General features: G+C 37.3%; 1 protein-coding gene across 7 annotated transcripts in view; it reads right to left on the reverse strand.

Moving 5' to 3' along the window:
* The window catches only part of NADK (NAD kinase), a 57,614-nt gene that overhangs the window by 28,760 nt on the left and 16,748 nt on the right, over positions 1-12,106 (reverse strand). For 4 of the 7 annotated variants that reach the window (XM_072427068.1, XM_072427071.1, XM_072427070.1 and 1 more), the window contains exon 3: positions 5,519-5,602. In XM_072427068.1, coding sequence (XP_072283169.1) covers positions 5,519-5,602 — 84 coding nt within the window. Of the gene's footprint in view, positions 1-5,518; positions 5,603-6,315; positions 6,337-6,422; positions 6,455-6,697; positions 6,886-12,106 lie in introns of those variants that run through there. The other 3 variants (XM_072427072.1, XM_072427073.1, XM_072427074.1) reach the window with 3 other exon arrangements.

The following is a 12,106-nucleotide window of genomic DNA, read 5'->3' on the forward strand; positions in this document are numbered from 1 at the left end:
TTTTTAAAAAAAATAAATGTATTGCCTTTTTTATTCCCAGCATGCCATAGGTCCGAGTCTGGAAACAGAGCAGGGAATTCATGATTAATCAGTCTTTTTGTGCTTTGCTTCTGTATAATTGGTGCTCCCAATAGCACGTTGAAAGGGAGGGGTGTATACAAATGTGAAATGTTTGAAGAGCATTCTCCCAAATAAAAAATAATCCGTAGCTGGATCCTACATATATGACTGGCCAACCTCAGGGGCCTGTGGTCATGTTCCTGCCAGCAACACAATACAACAAAGGAAAAGATGAGAGGCAGTGTGGACAAACAATACAATGTTTAGAAAGCACCACAAATCAGACAGCTGGAATCAATCCTAATACATGAACCCCGTTTATTTTGGGTTGGCAAATCTTCAGCAGAATGTGGTAGTAATTCCCATGCGTCACGCCTGTATATAAACCTATATTAAGTTTTGGATTCAAAACAAAAGAAAATGTCTGGGCCAAAAGCTTAGCCAGCCAGACATGAAATAAACATATGCAGGTAAAACATCATAATAAAGGGTCCCACCAACATATTTTGTAAGGATACCAACTACAGGATCAGTGGATCTAAAGTAAATTTACATCGGATGAGTAAACGGGAAATAAATAAGTTTACTAGTAAAGACCCAATTAATCCATAAACAAAGCACACAACTCAAGACAATTCAAGACAATTGTTGTGTTACTCTACAGTGAGTCAAGCAGCTTTGGGGTAAATCTGTGATAAACTTTAAATTCAAACAGAACAGATGATGATAAACACAAAAGCAGAGTATAATCAATGCCCATTGGGAAAAGTTGAGGGGGACCATAGACTTTTATAGGTCAAGATTTGCATTGGTTTTGGGCTGCTTTTATCTCTAGATCTGCCAATTATTGTGACTGTAATATTTATAGGAAGAACCCTGCTTATGTAAACTTTTCAACACAGTGAAATTGCCCAATTTTGTTACAAATTTACTTCAAATGTAAGTTTTACTAATTCAATTGAGACTGCTGACATCAAGCACACATGTCCTAAAGCAATAGAAATTCAGTATTCACTGACTGTAGAATGTACAGCTTTTGTGGTACCTTGATGAAGAGCAACTGATAAAAATAAGGATTTGGTTTATTTACCTAGGGGTATACATAGAATCTAATTACAAGAGAAAAACAGAGGGATATGGTGAGGGGGCGCAGAGGACAAAAAGTGGTTCTTTTCTCTAAAACTAGTTAATGACCTCTCTCATCAGAGGGATGTCAATAAATTTGCCCCCATACTTGAAGGATCAACAAAGACTTGTTCAACAAATCATAAAACTGATTGCCGCCCCCAGTCCTATTCATGTAGTTTCAGATGTACTTCTGTTCTTGGCCCTGGTTCCAATAACTTCTGTCCTCTTAAATATACCAGGGGATCATAATGAACATTTCCAAGAGCCAGATCAATCACTGGTACTGCTAAAAAAAATCTTGCTTGGCTGTTTTATGATTATTGTCTAACACAAAATTACTGCAGTCTGCATAACAGGAGGTAAATGTTGGCAAAGTTGCAGAGGTACCAGTTTTGCCAGCTACAACACTAACTTCCTTAAAATATTAGCAGACCTGTCACAGACCAGCAACAAGTATGTCACCTTCCAGACCAATATATCAGCAAGGCAGCCAGGAACCTAGTAAATTTAGGGCCAGCAATGACAGCCTATCCTACTACAAGTTGAAAACTTTAAGTTTATTTTTACATTGGGGAAAAAAACAATAAATATACATGGGTGATCTTTTAAGACTCAGTCCTGTGTGTGGTAGCTTCTCCTCCTAAACAGGTCTAACCTGACAGGTTTAAAAAAAAATCACTCATATTACAATAGAAGATTCCGCCATTTGGACAGATATGATATGATGGATAAGTGAGCTGCGCTATAGCTGGTCAAACAAACAGATTCTGCTACATATTTGACCTATTAAAAATGTATAAATAACTATATAGTTTTATGTACAACCTCAATACGTTACAACATCACACTATCATCAAAGGTTACTAATGTATCATCTGGACAGGTTATGTCTATCAAATTTGATGCAAAATTTCTCTAATAGGCTAGAGGACCAACAGTACCGTCACCTTTATTATAAAAGAGTGATCATAGTTATTGGGGACAGCAAGGTATGCAGGCACAACAGACCACTGTTGCCATCTCTATAGAATAGGTCTATGGTCTCTTCATATCAATTGTAGTTTCTCCTAATATCTTGTCAGGGTTAGGCCTTAGACACTGGAAAAAAGGTCTGTTGAAGAGTAGATGAGTAAAGCCCAACTTTGCTCATGAATACCTTAAAAAGTTTACAACAGCGAAACCATTCTGTTCATCAAATGCCAATAGCCTCTGTGCAGGCACACGTCTCACTGTGCTTCCTGACCATTTCGGATGTAAAAGTTACCGGGCGCATACACCACAGAGCTCCTTTATGCTCCTCACCATTTGCAAAATGGAGCCTAATACTGTGTGTTTATTGAATTGTGAGGAGGGGAAGGAGGCGGAGGCAAACCCCTAATTCGGGGGTTTATGAGACTCGCAGTGTTTATATCCGAACAGGTCAGAAAGCACTGCAAAAGCTCCACTAATTCCAGCACGTAAACTAAAGAGATTTGCAGGAAATACAAGTGTGTCTGCATTGTGACCACTTGCTTCCAAAGAACAGGAATGTTTGGCTGCTGTAAATTTGTTAAGCTAATTATGTTCAGAGCTTGACTTTACTTACTGTGCGGAAAGTTCTGACCCAATTTTTTGACTTTACTAGTCATGTGTAGGATGTCTGGCTCTTGCTGCCCTTTATGGCTCCATAGGCCATCCTCACCTCACTATTGTGCCCTATAAAATCAAGCAGGTTTTGTTTTGTGACTATCTCAATTTTCCCCCCATGTATGCTGTAAAAAACCCATTGAAAAACCAATAAAATTGTTTTAAATACAAAATCAAGCAGGAAACAGTAGTACCACAGAAACACAAAACTTATTATGGTTTTGTGCCAGTATCTTTGCATTTGTTGTATACTTGTATTGGATGACATCACCTTAAAGTGTACCTGTCACAAATATGTAAACTGATATTAATGTATCAGTGCAGACACCCTAGGCAAATGAAAATTTGGCTGGAGATCATGTTTCTTCATACCACTATATCTACAGCTCTGGAATCTAATAATATATGATCCACCAGCTTTAGTGTACAGTGGAGCATGTCAGACAAGTCCACTCCCAAGCCTATGTTTGCTGTGTTATACAATAAGAAAGTCTACACACCACTGACTACTGGGAAGTGTCATTTACTTTCATTGCCCCAGCTGTTGGAAAACAGTAATATTCCCAATACAAAGCAAGTTTCTAGGTGAGCAAGGCCTAAACAATTATTAGTGTGCACATGACATTGCACTTACTACAAGATTGTTTCTTAACTTGCAAGTCATGGTTAAGTCAACAAAATGAATGCGAAAAAAAAAATGGTAATAGTAAATTGACATTATCTACAATCACTGCATCACATGTCCTAATTTTGTAGAAAGATCTTTCAGTCTTATGTTTTTCCCCAACCCAAGACAGATTTTTCATTAATATGTTTCTTTTTTAAAAGAAATCCTAGAGCAAATAATTAACAAATCGTGTGGCATTACGGTTCCTTTCACCTTTGCGAACTGTGTGCCTGTGTTTACACCATCATCTACAAGATGCTAACAGCAATGCAATTCTGTGACAATGTTTATCACAGCTTCAGATAAACTCAGAGGAATAGCAGAAAAAAATCACATTGGTGCATAGCAGTCTTTGCATTGTGATGTCCCTGCTATAGGGTCTATTTCCATGCCCAGCTGCAGAATATTCTAGAGGAACCAGCTGCCTTAGTTTACTTTTAGCTGGTAAATATATACAAAATAATACTTTTAATATAACTATTTAAAACAGAAAAAATTAAACTCTGCTCAGTTACTTTTCTGCTTCTTTGTGAAACAGCACAGGCACTATGTGAAGTTGTTAAGGAGTGTCACCTTCCTGCCTGCAGCATGGACAGTAAAAGTGTGGGTTCTCTAGGACAAGCCATCTATTCTGCTCACATTCATTCCATCACCACTTTGTTTGATTCTCCTAGTGCTGATCCTCTCTCTCAATCTGAGGGCTGCTGTGTAGGAGAATGGAAGAAGCCTAATGTAAATACAGATTCAGATACAGGTGTTGCTTGTCAAAAATTTAAATGCATTGAGTTGTGGTTTTTCTATACCTGCTTTGAGCTATTTATCCCCCCAATAAACTACTTTCTCCAACAAATAATATTCTGATTTTCGACTGTGTGCATTGCAGAACAAACCTCAGAAGCATAAAACGGTCACAAAAGAAAACAAGAGCCAAGCGCATAAATGTCATCTCTTCCTTTATACTGACTGAAATTGATAATCAGTTAAAAAGTAAGAAGCAACCACGTCAATCAATAAATAGGATCGTCTAATGTCACAAATCTTCCAATAAGGAAATGTTAACAGGAATTGTAACTCTGAGATAAACTAAAGGATAACTCAGATAATTGTATGTCTATAACAATGTTTCACAATCCGGCTTCCATGGAAATCTAAGGTTCATCCAGAGGTTGTTAGGGGTTCCTTGAGCAAAGAACAATTTGTGCTTCTAAGGTCAGTTTAAGTGACACAAATGATCATTTTAGCTATATGTAAGATTGGCATTCTTGCCACTGGCCAGCAACGCAAGAGGCATTCTTTCTACTGACCACCACACTAATGTACTGTCAAGCTGTGAGTTTAGTAATTGAAGCAGAGGTTCCCCCATGTTAAAAATGTTGAGAAAGGCTGATCCATAAGTACTACTTTAATATTTTTAAAAACATACATGCCCAGTATTTTTCTGTATTTTTGTAAAAAAAATGATGGAATATGTTGATGACTATAATTAAAGTGGAAGAATCCTAGCAATTCTAATTTACTTTAAAGCTGACAACAAATATAAAGTAAATATTCTGATTGGTTACTAATTGTTAGTGTTCCTTAGACAGTAAGGACTTGTTCACATTGGCAGTAGGTAAGTCATGGGACAACCAGTTAAGTAGTGCCAAATTTGAACAGCTTTGCAAAAATGCAAAATGCTGGAGCATTTGTTTAGGGTTGCAATTGTCTTGCACAAAAAATGGAAGGGTACAGGAAGCAGAAACATGTCACTGGTTTGTACTTCTTCCTCATAAATGCTCCTAAAATATTATTTAACTGCTTACTGTTCAGAAGGTGTTTGAAAAGCATTCCCATTCAAGTTTATAGAAGCAACTGATAGGACAAATGTACATGAGATACAGAAAAGCCATTTGTGGAATGTTCCCTTACTGTACCTTGCATTGCATTACTAAATAAAGTACTTCTAGAATTAAGAACAAAGCGGACATAAAGTATAATACAGATTGTATTTAGATTTCTAATCATGTTTTTTTTTTTTTTTTCCCAGTAAGGACTCACATGATCGCTTTTGGATTCTGCAGCATACAGGCTTTTGGTCCAAACGTGGTTACTGGGCATGGTCCATGCATGGATCGCGTTCTCCTGCAGAAAATAATGGGGAAAAAATTAATATATCCACACAGGATGTATTCATCAACTATTTATCAAGAAATTAAAAACTGCATTGAAATAAATCAACATCCTAAAAATAAATATTGTAAAGACTTTGTAGTGATTGTTTTATTTCCAACTTGACATATTTCATACTTAAATGGATTTATGTTACACAAAGTTTGACAATAAATGCATTCTGATTCATAGATAATTTATTACACTGCTACACTTTTTTTTAGTTTTTTTCAAACTTTCAATACTTTTTCTAATGCATGGAACAAAAGAAGTGTCCATATACAGTACCAATATATACCATATATATGATTCTATTATATATACATATATATTATGCTATGTATAGTACCATATTTGTACTATACATATTGTACCTTGTAGCAACATTTTCAGTGAGACTATTTTGTTTACAGCATCATCTATCCTACTCAATATGCATCTGACAGATCGTTGCAGGGAACTTCTATTTTTCAGGTGATTATGTTCATGCACAGACACGCAGAAGGAGCACAGAGAGGCTGCATGGTTACAGGATATCTACATTGCTTTGATTTACAGCTTACCCAACAGTACAATGTTCAAATTTTTAGAAGACCTGTAAATCTATTGAAGAAATTGTTTTACATGGTTAATAAACCACAAAGAGAAATCACTGATAGAAAACCTGCTGCTAAAATTAATCTGACCTGGACAAAAAAAACTGTAGTGCAAAGAGTTGCGCCCGGGCAAGCAGCAAAATGAAGCAACTTCAGAGATCTTGTTTGCAATGAGAGTAATAAGGAATACTCTTTACCCCGGCTCAATAGACATCTAATCCATACAGTGCAGGGTTGAAGTTGTTTGCCTTCCACCACATGCCTAAAGTTTAACAGGAGTCAACAGGCGAGACTTTAAAACACACATTTGTTATTATTAATAAACAGTATTCATATAGTGTCAACATATTTTGCAGCACTGTAAATGAAATAGGGTTTGCAAATGACAGACACAGTGACACAGGAGGAGAGGACTGTGTCTGGAAGAGCTTACAATCCCCTAAACCCCTGAATAAAAAGATACACCACTTACACCAAGCCCGGAGCAGGCTCCCCCATAGACCCAGTGACAGACAGCTTAATTCCCTGTTCCCTCTGTTAGCTGTAGGTAGTAACAGACCTGGATGCTCTGTGTAGATGTCCAGACAAGAAGAGGGTTTTGGGAATCCAGCTCCACTGCAGCCCCCATAGCACAGGCTGCCAGACAGAAGCTGTGCAGCAGTGCTCACATAAATGAAGTGACCTTAAATACTTCCCCCATGTTTCTTCATATGAAACAGATAGTTGCAAACAGAAAGTTTAGATCAGACAGTTTCATACATATTGCTGAATGCTGGGTGTGGTGTCCCAATCCAATTTAAAGTGTACAAGAGTACAAAAAGTACTTTAATAAAAGGTGTCAAGTCATTATTATTACTATTACACAGTTTTTATATAGCACTGACAAATTATGCATCACTAAACAAAGTCCATGTTACTAACTGTCCCTCAAAGGAGCTCGCAACCTTAATGTCCCTACCATAGGTCATATGTCTTTATCACAGTCTAGGGACAATTTTTTGGGGTGGAAGCCAACTAACTTAACTGCATGGTTTTGGAATTTTAGAGCAATACATTCAACAATACAAGTTTGATCTTCTTGGTGCCCTCACTAAAAGGGCTTATTCTTTTTATCTAAGAGGATTAGAATATGGTCACTTACATTATTTCAAGTTTCTCCAGAAGTGAGGGGGGAAAAAATAGGTAATTAACCTTGATCTTTATCCTCTAGACAAAAACAGAGCACCTAAGGCTACGTACACATGCACGTGCAATAATTGTCATTGCAAAACAAATGATTGACGACCAATCAACAATTACTTTGAACCATCATATAGTGCACGATTCTGTACATGCTGTAATGATACGATCGTTCAAATATAATCCACCAATAATGAACACACTTGATACGATCATTTGAACGACCGTGCACACAAGATATTGCAAACGATTGTCCCCCAATCAGATCCCTCAGGACAGTCGCTCATTTACAGCAACTTTCCTTGTTCAACGGCGTCGTTGGCCAGTCGTTGTGCACTTTTTTTTGTTAAAGATTATGGGCCGATCGGTCGTCAACAATTATTGTGCATGTGTACGTAGCCTAACTCTTGCAGTTTAAGTGCGTTGCAAGGCTAATTTTGTCTCCAGCCTGCAGTAAGCCTTATTGATCCAATCTGATTAGGAAGGTGGTTTAGTTTTAAACAAATCCAGACATAAATGCATAAAACAGAATACAAAAGATAGTGCCATTTAGTTTCAGGATTAGGTTCTAGCCGTAATCCCACCAGAGCAATATTAGAAGGAGCAGGCTTTGTACCAAGCACACCACATATTATATTGGTGTTGTGAGATGCACATTTGAGGTTTTTTTCAAGGATTATGTATGAATGGCTCCTGTAATATAACTTTAATTAAAGGCATAATACCAGGTGAAAACTTGCACTGTAACATTATACAATGCTAGATGAGGCAATAGGTCTAAATAATCAAGCTCATTAACGAAAAACGTGTGAAACGCTAGGATAATGACATCTTGAAAAGTAAATAATTACACTCAAGCATTTCAATCAATTAATCAGACTTTCCATGAGTCAGGTGTGGAATTGCCCTACCTAGGAATAATAAAAATTGTAGTCTCAAAGTTTTGGTTATATGATTGAATGCAATACTCACTGTCTTCAGGGGACCAAAAAAAAAAGTTGTTTAATATGGCTGGAAAAGGCTACAAATAATTCAGACTTGGCTCTTTATCTGTCAAGCACAAGGCAGATACTTTATACATTGAACCAATATGGGTTCAGTGAATATGGCTGCAATGAATTGTGTGCACGCCATACAATCAGCAATGTTTAGGATCTATAGGCTTTTCTTACACTTAACCTGGGTTCCTAGCAGTTTACCAGATTTTTTAGGTCTACCAGGGGCAGTTTTATGTTCTCCTTATAATTGACTTAAAGAAAATGTACAGAAAGAATTATAGAGGGGTCATTAATGTTCTCAAGAAAATGCTATCAATGGTTTAAAAGTCACCAAGTAGGCAAGTATGTGGCCTAGGAAAGTTGGAAATCCTGATTTGTTCCTAACCAGTTATTCGTAAAATATTTAAGCCGTTATTTAACAAGACAGCCAAGCAGCCATCATTTGAGAAGGACAAAGTAGCAGCCTTGAAATTGCTATACTACAAGCTTTTTTTTTTTAAATGAACAGTCCAGCCCAAATATTACTGTCTACATGAACCAAATATTGATGGGAAATATGTCGAAGATGTCAGAAGTGAAGTCGTCACTCTGAAACAAAAAGTAATACGCCAAGAAATAGTACAAAATTGTAGTGGGGGGAGGTCTCAGAGCTGAAGTTCCTATGAATTCAAACCACTTCTACCAACTTTTTACTGAAACGTGAGTTTTAATGAGCTGCTCGTTGAGCACTGGATTTGACAATCTATGAATGTTATCTGTAGTAAAACCACAAGCACTAATATTTTATATAGAGGGTTAAAGGGGAAAAACAAGTACAAAAGAAGGTATGAGTGCATGTTCATGGACCCAGCCAGCAAATATTGATATTTTAGGTATGAAAGATGGAAGCAAAGGTCTTACTAGTTGCTATAGACATGTACATTTTCCTGCATCTGTTTTTCATTTGTAAGCCAACATTAACTAAACAGAACATGAACCACCTCTGAGTGGATACAGCAGGGACCGGAGACAACAAAGGAATAGTGAGCAGGAGTGACACAGGGACTTGCAGAGTCATGCTTACTCAAAAGGCAGCATTGACCTGAGCTATATACGGCTGGATGTAAGTAATAAAGCATTACTAATTATAACAACATGTACAAGGCTGAACATAAAACCCCGATTTTAGGGAAACATAAATGTGCAATCGCACTGAGCTTATGAGAACAACACAAAACAAATGGTAAATGTTTGTAAAATAAAATGAATCTATTGCACACATATATGTCCAAACACCTAGATGTTTCACCACACCAAACAACTGCTACAGGATAGACAGTGCTGAATTTGGTTAAACATGACAAACTTTGCAGTAACGTGTGATTTCTTGCAAGTTAATGTGTGTTCTGCAGTATGATCAGTTGTAGTGCCAACTTAAAAATGGCTCACTAACACACATGAATTTCAGAACAGCACATGGTGCACTGCATTAGGTAAAGGTTTTATTGTTTTATTAGGATTTTTTGTGGTGTAACACATAGGACAGGTGAAGGAAAGCATTAAAGATGACCAAATGTGTTCTGTAACATTTTTAAATAAGTTATCATGCAATGAGATTTTTCATTCTACCCAAACATCAGAATACAGTTTATAGCTTCTCTGAATTCTGTCATATCTATAGAGAAGGCCAATACATTATTTTAGGGTTGGTTCACACCATTACACTGACCATAGTGCAACATGACCAACATGTGCATTAGGTTTGCATAGCAATGCTCCAAAAAACAATCTAATACAGCGTGCTGCAAAGCAAACCTAATAGCACCCAGCATACCTGCAGTGTAGTGCATCACAACGAACAGATGAATAAGCTTTAGGTATTATGTGGCTCTGCACTAAAACAAAATTATGCTGGACCTTTTATTTTTGGAAGGTGCACTGACAACCCAATCATTCAAAAACAGGATGTCTAATAGAACAAAATACAAGGAACAGAAATGCATTTGTTGCAGCTTATTGCATTATGGTGTTAATATGCCCTACAACTACCATGTGAGCAGTATTTGGAAAAAATGTTTACTTACAACAATATCAATGAAAGTTTCACCTTACAGGTCCATATAGATCTACAGATGGCATTCAATAAACTTTAACATAGTCCTGGTTACCTATTTGTACACTCAACTCATATTAGAGCAAATGCAGGACCATCACAGAGTGTAGTCTGTGTACAAAATGTCATTATCAGCTATAAATTATTCACACTAAGGTTCTGTCATTAATCTACTTAGGCCATTCATTATTAGTGAGGGAGATCACAGTACAGAATCATTGTATGATGATATAACAGGTTCGCTATAAATTATATAAACTTGCTGGACAGAAAAACTTGATATCACTAATTAAAATTGGCCATAATATTTGGATTTGCAAAAACGCTCACTTTTAATGTTTGGTCATTGTTAAAAGATTTTAGAGAGAGAAGGAACAAACTGCTATTGTTCCATGTAGTGGGGGGGGGGGGGGGTGAGCAATAGGTGCTCTGCTTTATCATCCCCACCTGTAACCTGTAGCGTATGTTAGAGGTCCAGTGGATCACTAAACATGATAAGACAGCTGCACTGACACCAGTTTTCGTCCGGGAGGATCATGAATAATTGCCTTGGGCTATGACAATTTAGCATGTGTAAGCAACATATGGGAGCTAGATTTTCCTACCCGAGATGATCACTTATGATTGTATCCGGTGAAAATCTAGTGCTACCATAGCTGCCCTAATAACACAAATGACAACTTATGTTTTGTAATGGTGAGTATACAGAAGGGCTCATCCTCCTCTTCGTCCTCCCTCTCCCTTGGCTCCCTGTTTATTTGTACACAACTTACTTCTACCATTACCAGAAATTATCACCTTTATTCATAGTGTTTGGGTGACTGTATGATGATTATGACTCTGCTCCCGTGTAAATGCTCCTTGGCTCTTCATTGTAATATGATCATTTTAGGTTCTTCCAGCAATACCTGTTATTCAAATTAATCTTTTACAAAGCACAATTTTTTCACAAGTTTATAGCAAGTTTTATTATACATTGACGTATTTTTACACTGTACTCGTATGACACGGCTTCTCAGCAGACTGTGTATAATTGTCAAATTGTCCTATCTCTGCTAGGAAATAGGGAGGCTGTGTGTCCCACCACCACCTCTTCTTACAGCAGTCTGTGAGATCTGATCTTTCCTGCCATTCAGTTCTCCTTCAAATTAGTTATATGCAGTTAGAGAAAGTTACTCTTCCAGCTTTCAGTTATCTGTTGGCTACTATTGGTAAATATTATTACCCTCAAAGCAGAAGTTTTACATTTCACTTGTTTGATCGAGCAGGGCATTATTGTAGAAACGGTGAGGCGATATTCTTTCTGCAATATACATTCTTACTATCCAGATCACTCCAGAGAACTGTCAAAAACATTGGTTGCCACGATAACAGGCAGTCCTGGCTTCCCCTGCTTATGTTGGGACCAAATGAACTCCCATTCACCTGCATGGGAGTTACATCACCCTGGCCTAGCCAATAACACAGGTGAAGATTGAAAGTAGAAAGTGACAGGGGAGTTTAGCAGAGTTGAGTCACTCTTTAAATGTATTCTCCGAGAGGGAAAATCTGTCACGGAAGAATATTGGAGGCAAGTAACATACGAAGGATGTAAAGACTTTTCGGATACTTT

This window comes from Pyxicephalus adspersus, chromosome 11 (assembly GCF_032062135.1).
Source record: "Pyxicephalus adspersus chromosome 11, UCB_Pads_2.0, whole genome shotgun sequence".
Lineage (NCBI taxonomy): Eukaryota > Metazoa > Chordata > Amphibia > Anura > Pyxicephalidae > Pyxicephalus > Pyxicephalus adspersus.